The following is a 23,996-nucleotide window of genomic DNA, read 5'->3' as shown; positions in this document are numbered from 1 at the left end:
CAACAGACTAATCTGATGTATTTAAAGATGGAACAATGAGGTATATTCTTCAATGTGATTGAGTCATAAAAGTCCCAGGGGTAATGGAATGGATTACTAAATCATATAAAAGCTGATGCTGGTTTAATGACAAAATAAGAGAGAGGGACAGCTGATTTGACATTTCACTTCTGCCTATACACAATGTGGCCACATGGCAAGATGTACCAATACTGGAAAGTATTATCTAGCACTGTCATCAAATTGTAGGTAAGATACCACACTACAACTGCGACATAAAGTTCCACTTTTGGCAGCTTTTTGAAACGTCATGAGTGACAAGCTATGCCTTTCTTTCACCAAGATACAGTCTATAATTGTTTAGGAACTCCTGGACAAGTAAAATACTCAAATGCTTAAAGTGCACATGTATGGAAAGCACCAGGTACCACAAGTAAAATGGACCAAAGCATCTTTATTAAGAAGTAGCAGTTTTATTCCCCGAAGTAATTTTAAACTATGAATTTTTTAACGCTGAAAAACAGAACTGAAAATAAAAGGCTAAAATATAAAAACATTTACAACATAAACTATATAATTATTCTGAAAAGAGTTTGGCCCACTCTGAAAGAACTGTACTCTTTACCTAAAGATGCAAAACAGTAAAGAGTTAAACACAGTTCAAATTACTTCTGCATGACTGTCCTGGTTTTGCCTGGGATAGAGTTAATTTTCTTCCTAATAGCTGTTACGGTGCTGTGTTTTGGATTTAGTCTGAAAATAATGTTGATTACAAACCTGTGTTTTCAGTTGTTGCTAAGTAGTGCTTACCCTGATCAAGGGCATTTCAGTTTCCCACGCTCTGCCAGTGAGGAGGAGCACAAGAAGCTGGAAGGAGCACAACTAGAACAGGTGACCTGAACTAGCCAAAGGGATATTCCATACCCTGGATTGTGATGCTTGGTATATAAACTGGGAGTGGGTTGGCTGGGAGCCACCAATCACCGCTATGGGCTGGGCATCAGTCAGTGGGTGGTGAGCAATTGTTTTGTGCATCATTTGTGCTTCTTGAGTTTTATTTCTCTCCTTTTTTTGTTGTCTCCCTTTTCATCACAATTATTATAGTATTATATTATTTTATTTCAATTATTAAACTGTTCTTATATCTACCTACAGGTTTTACCTTGTTTTCTGATTCTCCTTCCCATCCCACCAGGGGTGGGGGGAGGTGAGCGAGCGGCTGTGTGTTGGGGGCTGCGGTTAAACAATGACAACTACCAGTTTGGGTAGCAAATGGTTCTGGAACAAAAATAATTTCATTCCCAAAGTTTAACTAATTTCTAAATTAGACTTTGGAATCAGGTACAGACCTGCTGAGGTAAAGGCTTAGTTCTGAAGTACTGACCATCTGCTACCATTCTATTTACATTCCAATGCTATCAGACAACTAAGTTAACCTGTTTTCACCAGAATAGGTAAGATCCTAGAATAAATAAGGCACTGAAAAGTCAGTAGAGTCCAAAGGCAGTGTAAGGAATAGCTGCCACCTTTTACCTCCTGCCCAGTGATATTTGTAAGCTTTTCCAGCCCAAACTATAGAGGACAGCCCTCAAGCAGAGTAGGAGGTGGCTCTTCTATAGCACTTTGCTCAAAGAGGGCTCACAGGTATACAAGGGAGACAACAGAAGATCTAAGCAGTCTGTGCATTAGGCTTTAAGGCCCATATGATCAAGAAGCATGAACCCAGCACTCTGCACAGCTGAAGAAAGGAATAAAAACAAGCAGGCCTGTCCAAGCATGCAAACACAAACTACTCCTCAAAAATAAGGCCATCTAAGACTTGGACCAGGGCTGAAATATACATTCAGAAGGCAATCAGAGAAAGCTGTATATTAACTCTGATCTCTGCACATGTTTAAACATGCAGTGTCAGCACTGGCAGGCTAACTGACGAGTAAGTTTAATAAGAATAAGGAGTTCAAAAAAATTTCAGTATTCCACTTGCAACCCCAAGCACAGAACTACACAAGTACTGGCAGCTTCCCACCTACCCTTGGAGTCACAGTGAACAAAGCTGTCTCATTATCCTTCTCCCACACCCTACCCCACACCTCCATTCCTCAGTTCCAGGATATCCACCAACCAAAACATATAAAATACTTCATATTCCTAGAACTGCAGAATTTAAAAAAAAATATATTTGACATTTCAAACTACCAGAAAAGTTGCTTTAATAAGTTACACGTCAGATGCTTCACTTTCCACAGCAGAAAGCAGAAAATTCACCAATCAAAATGGCTAAAAGCTGAAATAAAATGTTGTGAATCCGTTCTGCAAAGACAGGCCGGCTGCCTTTGCTAAACAGCAAATCTGTTGACATTGAATATCTTAACACAGTGATCAGCTCCACAACTTGCAAGCTGCAACCACTCACTGTTGTTCTGATCATTATGTCCAGCTCTGCCTGCATGATGTCTCCAACATAAACGTTTCACAGCAAGAGCATGACTTTGGCTGCAACAAAAAGAAATCCATACGTAGCTGCAAAATGTCACACACAGTTGGACATGTGAGTCTAAACATCAACATTTATATAATTAGTACTCTTCAGTTAACGCTATCAACTGAGGAAAAACTGACTTGTGAGAACGAGTAGGTATTAAGTTCTTAAAATAAGTAGGGCCATTAACACTAATGACATTATATCCTCTCACTTATCAATAATTCAAACAGCTATTGATTTCAAGTTTTACCACATTAAGCTGCAGGTCTAGCATCTCAATTACTGAGATATGACAGATTTCTGGCTTTTAGCCTGTGATTTCCTGTTATCTGGTGCCTCTTTCCAACTCACTTCAAGCACATGCAGGCCAAAGTCACCATCAACTTTAATTTCTGGTACTACCAATGCCAGTATGTGAAAGAAAAATCTAGGAGAGTGCTTCAAGTGAAACATCAAGGTCTCTCTACAGAGAGTTTCTCTAGCTGTCACCACTGCAGCACCAGATATAGCCTGTCATTCCTCTGGTTTCTGCTAGAAGCTGCTCTTGAAAGCTTGCTGTCATCCACTTCGAAATGTTCTGCTGGTGTATATAGACACTTCAGTATTTCCTATCACCTTGTCTTACGGCTAAAGATAATAAAGTTGGTTTTTTTTGTGGGGCAAACAAAGGGTAAGACTTCTCAAAGTATTTGCACAGATTGAAGTATTTTGTTTAAACTGCCCCCTTGGTTTTCATTGGGGTTTGTTGGGGTTTTTTGTTTTGTTTTTTAATAAATCTGAATAATCACTATTTTTATTTCCAGGTTTTGCCTTAAAGACATCTTTAGACTTTCAGGGATCAACCTTTTCCTAAAAGGATAATGATTTTTGATATAAAAATAAACCAGTTTCATATCATTTTATACTATAAGAATAGAACTCCAGCACTATTAGTTTCAAGAATAATACTTCCTTGCTCCTAACCTACTTCAAGACATACCTGTTATCCATCTCAACACACGTGGTCCAACCAGCTAGTGCTGGTTCTTGCCCACTCTGCTTCCATGTGTACAACGTAATCTTCCCATTCTCTAAGCCTACTGCAACAATATATCTATCAAGAGAATACTGCATTAGTTCTGAAAGAGATTACAGTAGGCAACTCAGTGAAGCTGGCTCTAATGCAAGCTAGAAAGAACTAGTACTCAAAACTGTGTTCCACCTTGCCCTTCAAATCAGTTTTTACTTTTCACAATTTGCGTCAAAGCTTCTTCATAAAAAAATTAGCAAAGCAGAAACATACAAAATATTTGGTTAGGAAAAAGGAGGTTATTACAACATCTGGTCAGTATTGCTGGAAGAATAAATACGTTTCAGGTGTGTTCATGCTTTTTTTTTTCTTGTTACACTGCTTGGAGAAGTCACCATACACCTGAAAAGATAGCTATGAAATCAAAAAAGTCATTCAGTCATTCAGTTAAAGAATGGTCAAAATATTTTTGGACCAGTAGATTTTAGGGCCTCTTTATCCACAGAAAACTGACTAAAGCAGAAAAAATACTATTAACGCAAAACAGCACTACAGAAAAAACAATACCTTCCATCAGGAGTAAGCACATGGCTGCTACTAACAGCAGTAACAGAATCCCCAGCATCCAGTACTGTTGAACAAGGCTTGATTGAATCCAACATATTCCCTTCAGTATTCACAGATAAATCACAATGGCCCCAGATAATGACCTGTAAGAAAGAGAATCATCTAGGAATTTTCACTTGTAAATGCATTTAGAAAAGCATAAGGAATAACTTCGATAAAATAGTGGATGAGCCCCAAACCAATAAAAAATGTCTATTTACAAATATTCAACTTTTCAGACAGTCTGTCTGATTTCATTAAAGATATTGACAACAAAACCAGATTCTGTTATGAAAGTTAAAGAAAAACTGAGACCCATGAGAGTTATATGACATATGCTTGTCTTACTGCATGACAAAAGAAGGGAGAAGGTCCAACTGGCAGACCACAGTCTTGTACATACGTATTCAAGCACTTTATTTAGCATATGAAAGTCTCACTGATTTCTGTGTAATACGCACAAGAAGCTTTTTGTGTATTTATAGAACATGGGCTTATTAGAACACAGCATTTGCTAACCTGAAATAAATCTGGGCTTTTAAAGTTTCTTTTGTATTAATTACCTTTTTGTCCCGACTGCCAGTAATAAAATACTTGCTATCTGGTGTCCAATCACAAGACCAAATGATTCGACTGTGAACAGATGTATTTTTGTCTGTGTATGCACAGCAACTGAAGACTGGTCCTGGAATAAAACACAGGAAAACCCTTGCTTACACTATTTCACATGTTAAAAGTAATTGTTACTCATTATTCCACTCATCTTTAAAGCAACTGGGAATACTTAGCACCACACAAATATTTTTTCCAACACTTATCACAATGATAATTAGCACCTGTTCAACACCGCATCAGTCAGCCCCTAAAACAGTAACAGTTTGATCTTTCACACCCATGCCTGTTTCAGAAGAATGTAAGCAAGCTCAACCTTCATGTTCTTTCTGTACAAGTTTTTCATAAAAACACTGACTTCAAAGGTTTTAGTATAGTGTAGCATTTACCATCTGTACACATACCCCAAATAATTTCACTACAGTCCCTATTTACCAAGTAAAGCCCCAGGAGCTCAAATCATAATAATATAATTGTAAAGATTAATCTGTTCCCAAAGAGACAGGCTGCCATTTCAATATGCATACAATCAGGCAATAAAGCTGATCAGCAAATCAGTAAATGGAAATACTTTTCCTAAGCAGAAAATATTTGGAGCACAGACTTTGAATAACCACTACTTAGGATGCCAATACCAGAAGTTTTGCTTTACGCTGATAACTATGTTCTTTGTAGACAGAAGAGTTATTGATGAACAGATGAAAATAGGATTTCTTCTATTTCCTATGAGAATTAGTACCCCTTATCCTGAAACATTGTGTAACTATTGGTAGGCAATACACCAGGCTTTAGAACTGGCCTGAAACGAACAGAAGTCTCAAGCCAGGATACAACCAGACACTGTATGAACAGACCAAAACTCACTGCCAAGTCTCTAGGAAAACTCTATAGACCCCAGTAGTGTTTATGTGCTATTAAGCCAACAGTGCAAGATAATCGCCTTCAGCACAAGCATCTGTTCTAGGAATCCATTTGAGCATTCAATAGCAATCTCCCCATGATTTTGCAAGGCTCAAAGTCTTAATGAGAAAGTCTACTGAATCTTTACTATCAGCATTTATTCCAGACAGAGCCGGTACCAGTCAAATTAATCAATTGCGTAGGATTATCAGAAAGCCACACCAAAGATAGAGATTAATCCTGTCAAGAGTCTCGAAGTGTCATGCCCTGCAAACAGCGACAAGGCAGCTCTATGCAGGACACGGGTACAGCAATGAACCTTCCAGCCTTGCCTGCACAGAACACTGAGATGAAGGTTTTCCTTCACAGAATACCAGTTTGAAGTTCCAGCATTACAGTCCAGCATGGATGCTTGATTTCAGTAAATCTGAAACATATATTCACAAGCAGAAGGCAGGAGGACAAACAGCAGATTTCATTACATCCATCAATTAAACAGCATTTAAGGCCCAATTATATTCTTCTCCACATTTTAATTCCCTTTCTAGCTTTCCTATACACCATTAACTGCACTTCTTAAAACGACAGGAGTCTACAATACTATTAACTCTTAAACGTTGTAAGGAAAATGTCCATTAAAATATTTTTACCAATTCTCTTTCAAGTATTCTGAAGCCAGAAGTACTGAACAAACCACAAAGTCTTCAAATGTGTATATCCACTTCACATATCTCACCCGACTCTGATGAGTCTTGTTTCCTCCACAGTGACCAATTCCTGTCTCTAGAAACCGCTAATAAAAATTTCTCATTAGGAGAAAATGCCAGCTGAGTAACAGTCAGATTGTGAAATGACAAACTCTGCAGTTTCTTCCAAGAAGCAGTGCTCCACAGAATAATTGCTGCATGTTCTTTTTTGGAAGCCTGTATTGATGGAAAAAAAAAATATCAGTGAGAATTATCAAAAGCAAATACAAAAGGCACACATTTCAAAACACAAAGATGTCAGGGGGCTTGTTTTAAGGCTTGCAAGTAAGCTAGAGTCAGCTTTCTCCTGGAAAGTTTCAAGATTTTTTTGCTACTTTCTAATAATGCTGATTTTACAGAAAGTAAATGTTTTATACCTGTATTTGTTAGAATTTATCTTACTAATACCTTCAAACGAATCACACATAGTTTATGAATAATAATTTATCTGCATTCACTCTCACCCTTGCAAGACAACAGTCATCTATACAAAATCTTTTCACATTTAAGTGAAAGAACAAAATTTAGCCCAAACTGAATTCTGATTTCTGCTCTGTCAGCCCTGGAAATACGGTGTCATTTTTCACTAGATGGTGCTAGAATCTTTTCTTACCTTACATGCTGAGGCAATTACAGTGTTTGAATTATTGCAAGCAACACAAAAAATTTCATATCCATGTCCGTATCTGAAATAAATGTGAAAAGATATTTAACACATCACAGTCATTTTTTGCAGTATGCGTCAAGGTTTTTATGTTAATTTAAATCCCTCTGCAAACATGAAAGGCACCTTCCAGGAACTTCTCACCAGTGTTTCAGTACTATGTCCCAAGTAATTCCTAATCATGCTCAGCATTCAATTTAAACATCTGCATAAATTCTTTCACATTTAGGGACTACGGAAAAAATTTGTCCACCTCATTCCATAGTCCTAAACCATCAGCACTGCAGAAGCTACACTAATGATTAACAAAGCAGACTAGAGTAGCATGTAATGTATTCTTATTTTCTTGTAAAGCAGTTTTAACACTACCAATAAAAAAATCAGAAGCCATATATTTGAAGATCACCAAAGAAATCCACCAAAAACACCCAGCCAAAGGATGCCTGCTCTGTGAAACAGCAGAAGATTTCTGAACTAGAGGACAAAAATCATGTTGGAGAAGGAATACAACACTGTAAAAAAACTGAAACTTCTAGCTCTCTCTAGAAATACATTTTTAATCAGTCTTTGCCTGAGTTGTGCTGGGATTGAAGCTCACATATCTGGACTGGGATTTAACTAATAAACAGAAATACCACACAGATTAACACAAATTAAAATCAGTCAGAAAACACAATGGAAGTAAAGCAAAATTGGAGACGCAATCTATAAACAGTGGACAAGTAATCACCTAAATACCAGTGGGGGGCGGGAGGGGAGGAGGGGGAGGTGTTGCTCCTTTGATTCCTATCTCTGAAGAGATGGGCAGTTCTCTTAATAAACTCCTTCGGTCAGGAGTGTTGCAAAGTTCTTATATGGGATTGATATTCATGGGATTTCACTTGCAGCCAAAACAGCCATCTGTTTCAATGACAAATTACTGTCTCTATCTGTTGAACAGAATCCAGAAGAGTCGCTGCTGGGCATATCCCATAGACAGACTCCCACATTCATGTCTGAAGACTGGGGACGCACTGGCTTTTCATGAAGAGTAACTGTGCCCAGGGAGAGGGACTGGTGGCTGTGCTTAATTGGAATGTTAATTTGCAAATTTGATTGCATCTTATAATGATTAAGGTACTACTGCGAGTCTTCCTCTTAATCTGCCACCAGCAGGAGTTTTATGATAATGCTTACTTTTAAAGCACATTCCTGGTGACTATTCTGTAGCAAAAACCATTGGAAGTCAATTGGCTAAATTTGAAAAGTATTTATTCCATAAAAAGTATAAATTTCCTGAAATTCAACAAAGGAAAAATGACCTGTGGAACACCTTGTGAAACAAGTCCTCAGTTACTTTGATATTATCTCCTAAATTTAATATTGAAGAGCACTTGACAGAAACATTCTGAGCTCCTGCATGCAATTTTGCTCTTGCTAAATAGAAGCATTAAAACGTAATCTTTAAATCAAAACAAAACCTAAAATACTGTGTTCTGCAAAGTCACATGAGCAGGACTATCACAGGTCAGACTGACAGCCTATATAGCCCAGTGCTGTCTCCAGTAAAGAGAATAAATTTAGTGGCAGTAGGAGATGTTTGTATGAGCAAGTATGAGCCTTGCGAGTACAGAAGCTCCAGTACAACCCCTTCTCATGCCCCCATACACGCAATCTGATCCCTTCATTACGTTGTACAACACCAAAAAAATTTTCAGAACTGAGAGAATGAATCAATAATGAAATTGCCCTTTCAACCCCAAGAGATTTTGCCTTAGCAACGTGCAATTCATAGCATTTTTTTTTTATGCACAGGTAAACTGACTGGACTTTCACAGTGTCCAGACAAATGATTACAGTAATTTTCTAGTGTCAGAAGGGATTCCTCAAGACTTCCAAGTGCATTACATGAAATGTACATACATATAAACATGTGTATTTATGTCAGCACTTTAACCTCAGACTGCTGCACATAAACTCTACAGTAATTTTCCTTGAGGATAAAGATTAGCACACTCTTACAGGATTTATCATATTTTTATTTTAAAGTTATTAGATTATGTAAAAAATTCAGCAAGTTCTTAATACTACAACCTACTTAAGCAAAAGGTTTGCAAAACCCAACACAAATCCTTCAAAATTTGGTGTCAAGTTAGAGCTGGGAATGCACAAATGTCAATGACAAACAAGCTATTTTTAGCAAGCCAGTTCCTCACACTATTTTTCTGCTGCTATGGCAACTTGAAATCTACATTATGCGATTTCATGTTACTTCTTTCAAGATTATCCTGAGGAAAAAACCTGAAAGTCTATGAATGCTTCACATCTTGTTGCCCTTGCATAAAAGAATCCCTATCAATAGCAGTGTCTCTAAAAACAGGAAAAATTGCTCAGATAAGTCACCTAAGACCATCATAAAATGCAGTTATTTTAATGAATGCAGGATATAAAAGCAGATATGCAGTACTCCTATTAGCAGAATATCAAAGATTCATGTGTCACTAGACTTTGAGAAATGTCAAAATCAAATGAAGAAAAATTTTGGCCTTGGCTTCTTTTCACTACTTAAGTAGTTTGATAAGCTATCTTCATGTGAGTGGGTACATTAGCAGCCATAGCACACACAGCAGAAGCAGTTAACGTAATGGTTAGAAACTACAAAACGTGCAGATACGGTCCAATATCCAGCAGTTTCCCTCCTATAAGCACTTTTGAGGACAAACACAGTAATAGAGCTTAAAAGCACTCAAAGAAAATTAACTGCCTGGTTGAAGGTAAAGATGAGCTCCCACAAAACCTCCTACTTGGTCAAACTAAAGCAACTTGCAAACTGTTTTCACAAAGCTTTTTATTTCCTGCCCCCCAACTGAAATCACAAAACTTGCAATGTAGAAAGGCAACTGTAATCATCAGCAAAGGCTCAACATTATTCTTGTTCCTGCCTGAGACCTCTCTTTCAGGAGATTAAGATAAATAAACTGTAAGACCTTGAGATGATTCATTTCTTTTGAAGATTGATACTAAAGCTTTGAAGACTGTGAAAGTGTAGCATAGTGTTACCATGATCCTTACAGAACAAATCAGGTGACAACCTTCAATTGCAAATTGTTGTGAATCTCCGGAAAGAAGGAACAAAACATAGCTGAAGAACCATGTCACATCTAAACAATTACTGTCATGACCATGTACCTGTTATCTTTGCAGTCCACAACCACTCTGTCAGCATTCAATATCTAAAGTGGGTTTGTAACCATCTTACTCAACATTCATCACTTTGCTCTACCACTAGACACATCCAATATTGGCTGCTGCTTCTATCTGTTGCACCTTACAACTCTGTTAGGCTTTAGGGGGAAGCTCCTGCATTGATGCCTCAGCTTCTACCTCTGTACCAGAAAGACAGACGTGATCCGCAAGTCTGTGCCACAAAGTGGAAAGAGACAGAAAACTCCCTATACCGAGACATTCGCCATAGGCAAGGTTTTAAGCAGATGTGCTGAGCAGACAGATATGAAAAAAGGCTGCAGCATGGAAAGAGAGGCCCATCACATTCCTGAACACAGATAAGACCATGTGAACATGTTGCAGGTCCTTATAGCAAACCAGAAGCCTTACTATTCTCTTGGAACAAAGAGGAAAATATCAAGGATTGGTGCCCTAAATAGATCTTCAAAAGACAAACATCTGAAGAAACAATTAAAGTCTGCTCATTACAAATTCAAAACATAGCTTTGTGCTAAAAAATATACATATTTCACTGGTACAGAAACAACTAGTGAAATAAAACTTCGTGACACATCAGTTCTAACTGCCATTTTCTGCAGTTTCCTCATTTTTCTATACATATAAATTATTTATTTTATAAGCAATACAGTGCACACAAAAGTCAATCAGGCAGTAAAAGAGGAAGAGTTACAAGATCAGACTACATTACTACGTTGCAATAGCTTTCTGGAAATTTGATAAATTTAATAAAAAAGGAAAATAAAACTTACAACTTCTGAATTTCAGGCCACAAAGTATTCTGCAGCAAGTGATCCTCTGGGGGAGGTTCTAAAAGACATTTGTACAACATATTCAAATTTGGTACTAACTAATCTAAAAATCAGCCAAATAATGCTGCAAGTTTATATCTAATGAACCTCATTCTCTATTTCCTACAATAGAAATTAATATCATACCTGTAAGGATCAAGGGTTGAAAATAAATCTCAGGATACTGATTCGAAATGGTATTAAATGTTTCTTCATCCTCAGCTGGTTGAACAGCCATATCTCCTATTCAAAGTAAGGACTTCATTAGCTCAAGAGGACTTACTTGACATGAGGGAAAATACTCATTGGACAAGTAAAAAAAAAAAAATCTATTGTTTTTACAATATAAGCAATGGAAAGTAGGTTCCTTTGCTTCTAGAGTTACAATTATATGAATATTAGAATCTAGTTATTCTAAAGTACAAGAGAATGAGGAGGAGAAAAAAAAACTAAAAAAAATTAAAATCTAACCTTTGGATTCATTTCATTCCACGACTGACCTGTCTCCATCAGCACAGTCCCTTTCAGAGATTTTAAAATAGACTTTGATTTACCAGAAAGAAGCAGTTGCCAGGAGTTGAACCTGTGCTTTCCCAACATTAAACCTTTCCTTCTGTATTTGAAAATGCCTAGGGCAAAAATCTCAAATACAAGTGGTGAACTCCTAAATTTACTGTAGACCCCTAAATGAAAAGCCATACTTGCAGAAACTTATCTACAATCAGCAAACTTCAGCAAAACTGCCAAGGGCTCAGTCCTTAGCTTTAGGCAAAAGTATCAGAAGTAACTGACACTACTCCAGTTAATTTTAAGTTAAAATTCAACTCTGTCCTTCATTTTGAAGGTATTATTTAAGAAAAAGGTACAGAGTTGGGGAACAGTTGCTCTCAGACAGAACCTAACTTTTTGCCAAATGCACGTTTCAAATACAGCACAGTTTAAAAAAGGAGGTACAGAAACAGCAGAACAGAAAACCTATTCTTCTCATTCATCCTGTCTTCTCTCCCCTTGAAAATGAAATTAACAATATTTATCTAATTTGAGACTGCTATCTGATGATCAATGCTCACCAGTAAGATTCTTCTGCAGAGTAAGCAGGAAGAAAGGTCTGTGGGGCTTTAACCTAAGCCATCAGCGCCTGACAGCACTGGGTGGGCAATGGTGGACAATGCAGGAAAATTTGACAGCTTTTCTACTCATAATGCTGCTTCCGGGTGTACCATATGAAATCAATGGAAATTAGTTATTCTCTGTGTGACAATACTCTAGGAAAAGGAAGTATTGTTCCTTCTTAGCAGGGCTCATGAAAAAGCAGTAGAAAAATGAAATTCACCTGGCACCTCACCAGCCTTTCACCAACAGAACATTAGTTACTGTTGGCCAATTAATTCTTCCTTCCCAAATACTTTCACAAAGCAACACATTCCTGGAAAAAAAATGTTTATGACTATTTTCACTGGAACAGAAAGTGTGCCACTGATCCCCCTCAAAGTAGCATTAAGCTTCTACAAGGGGACTAACATTTGAGGAGAGTATGAAAAGGACTCCAGAATGTAGCGGTATTTTACAAAGCAACCACAAGTAGCAACAGATAGTCCTGCTTTAACAACTCTGAACCTAGTTTTTACAGTACGCTATCCAGTACTAATTCTTTTGGCTAAAAGTCATCAGTCTTCTCAGGGGGTTAAAGGAGTGGGTAGTGAGCATGGAGAAAACAGAGGAACAATAGCAGGTGGGGAAATTCTAACAATATCCTGCTGTGGTTACTCCCATAACCATCGCAGGAGAGCAATGTGCCCCAGCATCCATGTGAAACTCATCAATATCAGTCAATAGCAGAGGCTCTTAGGAGCACTGTGCAGATTGAGTGGGGTTCCTTCCTACAGAGGTGCAGGACACAATATGGAAACCAGGAAAAGAGTATTTTAGGTTTGCAAAGGACATTAGGGAATGTTTAGAGGAGAAAACAAAGACACAGAAAGGGAGGAAAGATTCTCACTTGTGCGTTTGTTTTTTTTTTCTAAGCACCATATTTACGTATTACCAGAGAAATAAACACTTTGCACAATTTTATTTCTAGATTCTAAACTTGCAGTCAAGCTTACAATGACACACCTAACAAAAAGATGTACACTAAAACAATCATTTAAAACAAAGTTTCCACATGAAACACCACTACCATTATTTTTCATTAGCCATACCTTCAAAAACAGCTTTATTGGATAATCCCAAAGCTGGCACAGTTGCACCTTCTGGAAGATCAGCTGATTGCTGAATTTCATAAATAAATAAAAAAAATAAATAATCAAAAGTTTACATATGGATTGTCCAGTAGGTTCAGATTTCAAAGTCCACAGTTCAATGAATCCCCGAGAGTGACTCTTCTAGAGAAGTGAAGGGGGGCACTTTGAAAAACTAACTCATCCAGAACCTGATAAGTAATCAATTAACTGAGAGCACTGCAGTTTTTAACACCATAGGACTGGGAAATGGTCTGTTTTGAGGTGAAATAATAAAGCAGCATTTTGGAAAAGGGGACAGAGGGTGTCTGTGCCCACAGCTTCACACTAAACTCAGTACATAGCACAGAAATGTGGCCAGAGTACATGCCTGTTTAGGACAGAACAGAGGAAAGCCAAATCATCACAGCAAATACTTCCATAAAGGTATGGGGAAAAAAGCCAAAATTTAGAAAGGGTAAGTGAATTTGGGGACTTTGTGCAGAGATGGGAAAAGATTAGATTTAATAACTGTAAAACCCCTTCCTTACAGTGTCTGAAAGGTCCAAAGAAAGACTGTTTTCCACATTTGGATTAAAAATTTAGGTGACAACTTAAAATACTACGTTATTTATTTAAATGTTCATAATTTGATGAGAAAATGTGGGAGACACATGCACAAGTCTAAGGCCTCTAAACCAAAAAATACAATCCCATGGATTTGAACTAAATATAATCCTATTCAACCCTTTTTGAATATTAAGCTGACTTTTTTTGGTTTTATTAGTTTTTGGGGAAAGGTGTTTGAGCTACATTAAGAAAAAGCTTATCCACTTTAATGGGAAAAAAATAAAGCATCCATAGAAACAATTTCAATACAGTTTTTTAAGAATAGCTGTATATTAGAGTTCATAAAACCTTCCTCTTTAAACTAAGCCCATGTGAAACATTGTGATATCATGAATCAAAAAGTAGTACTCAGAGGAAGGCCTGATAAGGAAAGTCTACATGAAAGTAAATTAATGACATCTGCCAGCATTATGAAAGCACAATGTCATTAACGCACATGCTTACAAAGTCTTACGGAATTAAAGCACTAAACAGCTACTTATGTAACATCTTGCTATCAAAAATGATTAGATTTCTTTCCCAGGTATTTCAATTGTTAAATGAAATGGAAAGTCTAATCCATGTCTGAGAAGCTGCACAGAAAACACCGCTTGCTTTTGAGCCAGAAATGCAAAAAGCATGCAAGGCACGTACAGAGGCAGCTACCTTGAACGAGGTCTGCTCTACAAAATGCAAAGAAAAACAGAACTAGACCTTAAAGCAAATGGGGAAGACAGGACAGCAACTCTGCAGTCTTATCTTTCCACAGAGTAGGAAAGTACATTTATTGACAACTAAGAACTGGAATGTGAAGGCCTCAAGAAAATTTCCAATGCCAAGAGGAAATAAAGCATAAGCAAGTACATATTTATAAATATTTATATGTAACAACTAAACAACAGTGCTGAAAGCTTTATGCTATTTCCAAGCATACAATTAAAAAAAAACAAAACCAAAAACACATAACCACACAACTGTAATTACATCTAGACAAGAATACTACACCCTTAAATTAAGAAGCACATTCCCAGGCTTTATTGTTTGCTTTCAAACCACAAAGTGTGTGCAGTAGTCTACTTGGTACGACTTATTTAAAATTTACCCATGCTCGTTTCAATCTTCAAACACTAGGTCTTGATAAGTTCCAAAGGCAATCTGTTTTATAAGATGACACCATAAAAATACATATAAAACAACACACACTAAAGCTAATAGAAGGAAAAGGAAAAACCAGCTTAAGGTTCCAGAACTGTTAAAATAATTTTTATGGAGTTTAGTGAAATTTGACATTTTTTAAAGCATTAATTTTATTTACATGAAAGAGGACTGTTTTCATTTAGCATTGCTTTAGCACACTTACATGGGAGCACAGCTTCTCCATTGGAATACCAGTGATGTTACTGAAATTTTCTATGAAATTCTTGGGAGCACGAAAAACTCGAAGCACTTTTTCATCTGCTCCTGACACAAACTGAAACCGGCCAATCATTGCCAGACAACGCATGTCGTATCCGTGTACTTGAGGCCTTGCAATTTCATGCCAGGTTACCTGGATGAACAGACACTCCATTAAAACACAATTCTTAACCAGAGATTTTGAATTCAACAGAAGTACTAATGCTTTACTTGCTGACTTTATTAACATAAAGTTAATAGCAACCTTCTACTGACATGATTCTTAAAACTGATGTATGCTCACATACACCAGTTAAATCCTATTTTTCCACCAAACAATTCCTGTAATTAGTAAACTGTGACCCTGCACAATAATGTTTAAGGCTTACCTTTGTTACTAAGGGCACACTGCCCTTTACTGTGACTTCTTTATGCTAGATAATCAGGAATAGGACATAATTTGCTTAAGCAAAAGAAGGATTGTATGCTACTCACTACTTTCAAAAGTGTAGCTCTGAAAGACGTAAGACAGGTAGTTATAATTACCTTGCTTCCTTTATCGGTCTTTCACAAAGCACAGCAGCACTGCTGTCGGCAGGCTACAGGTTCCTACTTCCCCTTTCCTTAAATACCTGATTTTAGTGAAATCATTTAATAGAAGCTTTGCAAAACGCTGACAAAAACAAAACAGCTTCTTATAGAAAAAACATCTGGAAAATCCTGATGATTTTAGAAGTGTTTTCATTTTAAGTATTAAATTTTTTCTAGTTTCCCAAAATAATCATATCCATGCTTCTAATATTAATCCAAGAAAACCAGAATGGACAGCTAACCAAAAATTAGACAGACAAGTTAGTTTTATAGTCACACTAAGCAAAGAATATTAACAAAAAATATACTGAATTATTTAAACTGGTTTTCTAAAAATCTAATATACTCTACACATGATAAAAATTGATTCTAAAACAAAAAAAAAAAAAAAAAACAAAAACCCACCTTTGTTTTCTAGCAAATACACTTTCATGAAAAGATTTTTAGTAAGTGTAATTTGCTACTATTCCTACATGATACTTCAGTTGGAAAAAATACAGTGTGCACTTTTGAGATAACAACTAGCAGAATTAGAATTAATTTAGACTACTTCAGTATTACAATGCCTGGAAAATTGCAGCCAAGACCGAATTTACATTGTACTAGATATACAAACACGAGGAAAGGCTTTAACATTGCCTGTGAACTGCATAAATCTCACTAAAAATTCAACTGAGTTTTGAATGTTGAAACTTCCAACAGAACCTGAATGGGATCCTACAAAATCTCACGTTTTCACGAGAGCTTGATTATTCCAGTGAGAAAAACAAAACAAAAAAACCCACACACCTCCTAAAATAAAATAAAAAACAAAAAAAACCACAAAAACCCAAACCAAAAAACCCACACAAAAACAAGGCAATAAACCCTTCTTACCCTTTACTAGGTTCACGTTTGCATACTTTGAAACCACACACAAAACAGGAATGAAAAACAACACTGAACTCCAAAACAAAGAGAGGGCTGCATAAGTCATGCAATAAGCTTCTTCCAGAAAAATGAGGGTGCAAATCTGCATTACAAATTGAAGCTGATTGTTGTCACTCATTTCTGATATTTGAACCCAGTATGATACCAGAATTGAGGTTTCAAAAAGGGATAATTAATTGCATTTAACACTTAGCTCTCTCTTTACAGAGAAAAATGTGAAAATTGCGCTGCAGTACAAACTTCTCATAGCTGAACAACCCATTGCATCCTGTCAAGACAAACATCAGATGTCACCTGTTATAACTTTTCAGATGCTAAACCCAGCATGGTAAAGAAAGTAGGGTACTTTAAACACCTGATACCTAAGTTCATGAGCAGCAGAACTAAACTGGTTTTCAGGGTTCAGAAGTCCAGAACACACCCCTTCAAATGATTTCTGTTTCTACCTCAACCTTCCACCTCAACTCACCAACAGGATACTATAGCTTTCTCCCACACCCCATTCAGCAACAAGTGTTGATGCTACTTGGATTTACACCTGGTTGAAATAGCTACGTGCTACTCTGTGTCAGAACAGGAAGGGGAAGTACAATAGCTCAGTTCACACCAAACTTCAATATGAAAACTGCAATCACTGCTAAATCAATTAATTCAAAAGTTTCAGGGACAGAAGGAACAGGTAAGTCATACAAAGCTCAGTTCTTTCAGAAAATAGGATTAAAAGTTAGCAAGCAGTATACGTAATAAAGAGTGGTACTTGAGTAGGCCACAGAGAATGTGGTATTGACAACTATTTTGAATGCTGCCAACTTACATCAGGCGCTAGCCCTGGACTTTGCGACCATACGCCAAATCCAACATACTATCTTTTCCACAGAGCTGTTGCACCCTCCAGATTGGAGATTAGGGGAAAAGACTGGGAAGGAAACTGGAGATGCCCTTCCTACCACACAAGGCATAGCTTAGCACTTGAGCTGAGATCACCACCACTTCTGTGTGGCCTGAAAGAAGGAAATCAAGACATTGATGCCAAGTTCACTCTCTGAAAAACATCAGACATCCTGTGCTGGTCACAGTACAGATGCATTAATGTAACAATTGTAAGATCCACCCTTTGCCTCTCCCAACTAACAGCACAGCTTGCACAGGGCCTCACATGATTTCAGTCTAGTTTCTGCCAGTTTCTTGAATGGAACATTTGTACTGCTCTGCCAGAAAAAGCTGTATTTGTAGATGAGGAAAATGTGTGAGCAACTAGAAACAGGAATATTTACATTCTTAGACAGGGTTTCCCCCACCACAATTTAGACTTATTTTGCAATATACAAAGTTATTACGGAATAATTCTTCCTGAAAAGTTGCTTGCACAGGTACCAACTGCACTCAGGTAGTTCAGATAATCATTTCGGTAAAACAGTCAGAGTCATAACCTAAATAGTGTAAAAAATACAGTGAGAATTTTGCTTAGATTAAGCTTGTGTAATAAAACACAACCAAAGTTGAGTTACTTTATTATTACCTGCAGCAATCGTTAGCCAAGTGTTAAATAAGGGCAGTAGATGGTTATAAGAATCAGCCATCTATACCTCCTTCTGAATTACTGCAAACCCTGGGAGAACACTAACTGAAGGTAACCCGGAGGCAAGCTCAGAATTAAAGAGCAGTCATGCTATGTCAATTGCTAAAACTCTGCCACTAGCATTTTTAAAGCGAAACAGCACATACTCAATGACTAATCCAAGCATTTACACAAGCAATTTTGAACAGATCACAGCCTGGGGACAATTCAAGGTTTGAGTTATGTTCAGGTGACTTGTTCCAAACTCAGGACTGAAAAGCACTCTTTACCAAGCTCACAAAATCTATGAAGATCATACCTCTGTCTCTTGTTTTCTTTTCCATGGAGCAAAGAGTCTAGTAGTTTGATCAGAACCAACACTGATGATAAACTCTCCCTCTGGGTCCCACTTTACATCCTCTACACTGTTAAAATGTCCTGAAATCACAACTTCTGGAATCCATTCTTTCTATTACAAAAGTCAGAAAGCAACAAGGATTTTTCAATTGACTGATTGACATATTCTAACCAAAATAAAAGTATCGGTACCCTTATAAGAAAGGAAAAAAAAAAAAAAAAGGGCATTGAAAACAGTAAATTATTAGAACTCGAAGTGGCGAAAGAGACACAAATACTGATTTATTGCTCCAGTCTAAAACAAACTTGCGTAATTGGTTTAGCTGCCACTTCTGAACAAAGCACAACCCCTAAGGAGTTCAGTCTATTCCACTGACTTTATGACTCCACAGGGAAGCAACAGGTTTTAGAGCCTCGGAGATTGCAACATCCCCTCTGTGCAGGAGCAAGACTCCTACAGAGTACTATATTCAGAGAAGGACTATTTCAATCATTAATTTTAGCTTGTACTGTTACACTTTTCTATTAAGAACAGAACTTCAAGTGACATCTAAGTGTAATTCTTTTAAGTACTAATAAAGAAAAAAACAACATACCTTATTACCTGTAGCCTGTTTCCAAAGGTGTAACGCTCCATGAAAAGCATGAGCAATGATCATTGAACCATCTGGACTAAACTGGCAGTCAAAAAATCCAAGGGTATTACCACCCACTTCACCTACACGAACCTGAATTAATGATCAGAAGTGAAATATCCATGAAAACAGCCTCCCATTCACATAAGCTCATCCTGATCTGATGAGATGAAAATTTAGCTGTAGGCAAGAGTTTGCATTACACACAAAAATACATTTAAAGAATATTTTAATTGCAAAATTAAGAACTAAAATATCATGGGAATTAAAGCTGCATGCCACTTTAATGGAGCCTCCCTTCATAAAAGGATAGGATCTTGCTCGATCTCCAACAGGAACGAAAACACTACACTAGATGAGACGGGGAACCCAATCTTTCTGTGTTTCACTCCAGTCTGTTGGATGCAACAGTTTCTTGTCATCTGTTGCACAAAATGGAAAAATGGTCCAAGGAAAAAGTAGTTCCCAATTATCTGCCTCCTCCCCAGCCTTAATTTCCAAGATTCCCTTCCCTGTTTCTCCACGGATCCATGCAATTTGCTCTACATTCCTTCCGTGGCATATTTTGGCCTCTGTTTTGTGCTTCTCTTGTGACTTTGCATGTATGTATGCATACACACACACATGCCTTATAGGTGATGTAGGGCTCTCCCAAGCTTTTAATTACATTAAAAGATTATTAAAGTTACATTTTCAAGTTTTATTCAAGAGATAAGACCACAATTCAAGCTGAACTCTTAACAATTCCCCCATTATTATACAGCTGCTTTTAAGATCACAATGAAATGAATCTATTCCTCATTTTAAATGTCACTGTGGACTAGTACATCCATTTTATTAGCACTCATTCAAAAATAATACTGCGCATATGGAAGTGACTTTGATATGCCATGACAGAGGCAGAACTCTAGTCTCACCTCTGAGCAGGGGAATGATTTTGTGAAGACTTCGTGTTTAACGTGAGAAAGAGAGAAAACGGGATGTTCCCCTTGTGCCTTTCTTCCCTGCAAGCTTCCAGTTCAGGTTTCCCTCCCTCAATGCAAAAAGGATTGTTGCAGTTAAAATCTGAACTGTGAGCTGCACATTTGAGGTCTAACCAATGCAAACAGAATGTAAAAACAAAGACTAACAACATGCAACAAGCTTTACTGCACAACCCCTTTTTAGAAGCTTGTAAATTTAGCCACAACTAAGCACTTCAACTAGGGACATGGTACCTCTATGTGATCACCCTATTATGAAGCGATTTCTTCTTCAAGTAGAAAGGCATAAGAACTTTTCAATGGAACAAAGGAAAAAGTAAACACGATACTGTAATTCTTTTTCACCCAAGAAAGGATGAGAACTTTCTTTGTGACCGGAAAGATCATAAACAATGATTGGCATAAGCCAACACAAACAATTTCAGCCAAACTACTGCAATTTGGAAAAGCAAGTCAACTGAAAACAAAGACATCTACCAAAGGTCTAGATAAGTCTCGTTGTACTACTTGTTTATTTAGGATGATCCACATTAGAACAGCATTCAAAATACTACAGCGAAACGTGAATATCCAGATCACATGGCAGAAAAACCTAGTGATGCAGCTCATGAACAAATTACTGTGAGTAAAACCAGGCTTGTGAACTGCATGTCAGCTGCTCTGTAGTAACTGCTTGGGTACACATTCTCGTTAGGATTATTCCAAATAATTCAGAAAGGTTTCTTCTTCTTGCCAGGAGTACGCAACATGTGTTACTACACAACACCTAGCTTCCTATACTATAAATGACAATTGAGCACAAACCTCCCCTTAGAAACTCTCCAATATGGTAACAAGAAAGCAAACAAGCAATAAAAATCATATTGCATCACATCCTTTTTGAAAAAGGATAGTTTTTAGCTCATATAGTTTTACTCACAACACAGCATCATAACAAGTACTTCTGCAAGAAAATGTTTTTGCCTTTCTCTCCCAGTATTTTGTAGAGTTTTCGTTCCCCACAGTACACACATGATGCTGGAAATGCAACTTGAATACTGTACATTATTGTGAGAAAGACTTGACACTTACTTGTTCTAGCCAGACTCCAGATTCCTTATCAGGTTCCCAGACGATCACAGTTTTGTCCATTGACGCAGATAATATCCGCATTGGTTGTTGCATGCTGCCATCTACAGTACAAGGAAAACAATTATCCTACAACCTATGAGAATACTGTCTAAAAGAATTTGATCATACTGAAATCCAAATACACTAAGAAAACTGTTCAGCATCAGACGTGCAACGCAGTACTTAAGTGACAGACTTAAGCTCTAGGTTCTGGGCAAGCCTGCATTAGGAGGTAATGTATTTTTCAGCCATAACATCCCAAAGAAAATGTAAAACACATACATGAGAACAACTATATTCTGCTTATTCACTGGGGTTTTTTTTCAAATTAAATGTTAGATTCACTACAGACTTCAATAGACTGTAGCACTTTGTAATACATACAGTAGTAAGGACTGCTCCCCAAAATGCAGTGAAACACTCCAGACAACTGCCCAACACAGCCAGAATGGAGAAGAGGGAACTGGTTCATCTCCCAACTGCAAAATCCTCAGAACCACTGAGGAACCTTTCTTGAGAATAGAGATGTCAGTGGGCATCTTATGAGGCAGTATCTTATGTCAGCACCAGACCTCCTACCTTATGCACTGAGAATATGCCTCTCAGACCAGCTGAAGAGGAGAAGCTATCTGGGGAACCCAAGATTGGGCAGGCCACAGAATGCAAGCAGCTGCACATATGCAGAGGCATGATGTAAGACACCTGGAAAACTTCATGGCCTTAACAGGACAGTTTTTGAGATTGTAGTGCAAGACTTATATGCCTATATTGTCCCTAAACCTTGCTTTGACAGGCAAAATCTTTTATTGGTGTCTACAAAAAAAAGATAAAGAACAGGTAACTCAGCCAATATTTCTAAAGTAAGTTCTGTGTCTTTCACCAAAGGTATTTTGACATTCTAATTGCACTCTACTGTTCAAGTGTTGCATATACACTGGCAAAGCTGTGCTTTGTACTGGTGATGTCATTTGCCATCAGTAACTCTAATACATCTCAGGGAAAAAAAAAGAAGGCACCTTTGCCAGTACAAATACACAAGCACATTCTGAGCATGCAAGCATGTCAAATCAAGAACCTCCTTCTCTTATACACCAGGCAAATGCACACCAGCAAATCAGTACTGCAAACAAGGCTGCCAGAATTTAAGGATTTAGAAAGAAAGATAAAGGCTAGGACAAAATGCAAAATTAAACTATAAATAACTTTTTTTTAATAAGCATCTGCATTAATGCCTTAAAGGTACATGTGAGAGAAAACTGACACTCAAGGAATCCCTGGCATGTTATATTAATGCATAGAAGACTGAAGATTAACCTTCTGAATGTTGCTGTTTGTTCCTTTCTACTCCAAGAAAAAGAAAGGAGTGCTCTTGAGTTAATGCTTACCTTCTAAAGAACAGATATTTCAAACACATGTATTAAGGAAAACTATTAGAGCTATTAATTTATACTAATTAATTTGTACTCCATAAACAACAGATCAGTTACAATAAAGCCAGTACAGCTCAGTTATTTAATTCGTTAAAGAAAACATGAGTAAAAGGCAGCATCCATTTACTTATAAAGCATTATTTGCAGAATTTAAACATTTTCATACTCCACAGTGACAAGTGAACACACAAATGCAATACAAAGACATGTGATGTACACCATGTATACAACACTTAACATAACTGGTAAGTGCTTGGTATTATTTTACCTTTGAAAAATGAAGGTTGCCAGTGAACTGCATACACCCAGTTTTCATGACCAGCCAACACCGACTCCAAAGTAATTGCATATGTTGTATCAGTATCTACCACAAATCAGAGAAAAGCATATTTCATTCTAAAAGCCAAGAAAGACCAAGTCATTTCTGGTATCTTCAGTGAAAAAAAATCATCTGCTTCATCATCTACCAATATCTCAATAGCCTACTGACACTGAACAGCTCCTTGAAAGGCTGCTTTGCCACAATCCTCAAGTACCAGACTGACGCTGAGAGGTCACTCAGAGTGGTAGCACAGAATTCCTGGAGAACTCTCAAGCAGTTTTGAAATAAATGTTCTGACACCGGCTCTACCCCTACTCTAAATCATATTTACACCTCCAAATGACTGTAAATAAAAGCATTCAGATACTTCAAATGATGAATCAGGATTTGCAGCAAGTAGCATGAGCACTTTTTACACATAACATCATGCAAACTTCATTATATTAGCTAAATTGCCTAATAATTTACCTCACAATGTCAGCATTGCAAGCCTCTGATGTTACAGTGCTCAAACAGCATGTTAAATAACCATTAAGTAATCCTGTATATACTTATCTGTTCTCTCTAGTACTTTCCTAAGATTTAAGTAATTGTAGTAACTCTTAATGTATTGAATTTGAAAGAAAATTAAAGGTATGCTATTAAACTGGAGGAGAACTGCAGAACAGCTTACCTCCCACAGACAAACATATCACCTACGTACTGCACTTAGAATATGTCTAACAATGCATGTTGGTATTAAGCTCTCTCCCTGCTTTACCATTTTTTGTAAAACATAATTAACTTTACATAGTCATGGCTTTAAAACAATAACTCCACTTCTTC

The 23,996-nt window shown here is 37.3% G+C and overlaps 1 protein-coding gene across 6 annotated transcripts in view; it reads right to left on the bottom strand.

Moving 5' to 3' along the window:
* The window catches only part of ELP2 (elongator acetyltransferase complex subunit 2), a 138,538-nt gene that overhangs the window by 99,804 nt on the left and 14,738 nt on the right, over positions 1–23,996 (bottom strand). For 3 of the 6 annotated variants that reach the window (XM_030507964.1, XM_030507988.1, XM_030507980.1), the window contains exons 9-22: positions 23,118–23,213; positions 21,381–21,481; positions 19,288–19,419; positions 18,654–18,803; positions 15,221–15,409; positions 13,234–13,303; positions 11,180–11,275; positions 10,994–11,051; positions 6,969–7,041; positions 6,346–6,532; positions 4,661–4,782; positions 4,059–4,201; positions 3,462–3,575; positions 2,414–2,493 (exon numbers count right to left, since the gene is read on the bottom strand). In XM_030507964.1, the coding sequence (XP_030363824.1) occupies positions 2,414–2,493; positions 3,462–3,575; positions 4,059–4,201; positions 4,661–4,782; positions 6,346–6,532; positions 6,969–7,041; positions 10,994–11,051; positions 11,180–11,275; positions 13,234–13,303; positions 15,221–15,409; positions 18,654–18,803; positions 19,288–19,419; positions 21,381–21,481; positions 23,118–23,213 (1,611 nt within the window). Of the gene's footprint in view, positions 1–434; positions 2,494–3,461; positions 3,601–4,058; positions 4,221–4,660; positions 4,783–6,345; positions 6,533–6,968; positions 7,042–10,993; positions 11,052–11,179; positions 11,276–13,233; positions 13,304–15,220; positions 15,410–18,653; positions 18,804–19,287; positions 19,420–21,380; positions 21,482–23,117; positions 23,214–23,996 lie in introns of those variants that run through there. The other 3 variants (XR_003994606.1, XR_003994605.1, XM_030507973.1) reach the window with 3 other exon arrangements.

This window comes from Strigops habroptila, chromosome 1 (assembly GCF_004027225.2).
Source record: "Strigops habroptila isolate Jane chromosome 1, bStrHab1.2.pri, whole genome shotgun sequence".
NCBI classification, from domain to species: Eukaryota; Metazoa; Chordata; class Aves; order Psittaciformes; family Psittacidae; genus Strigops; species Strigops habroptila.
This window is presented reverse-complemented; position numbering and strand designations above follow the sequence as displayed.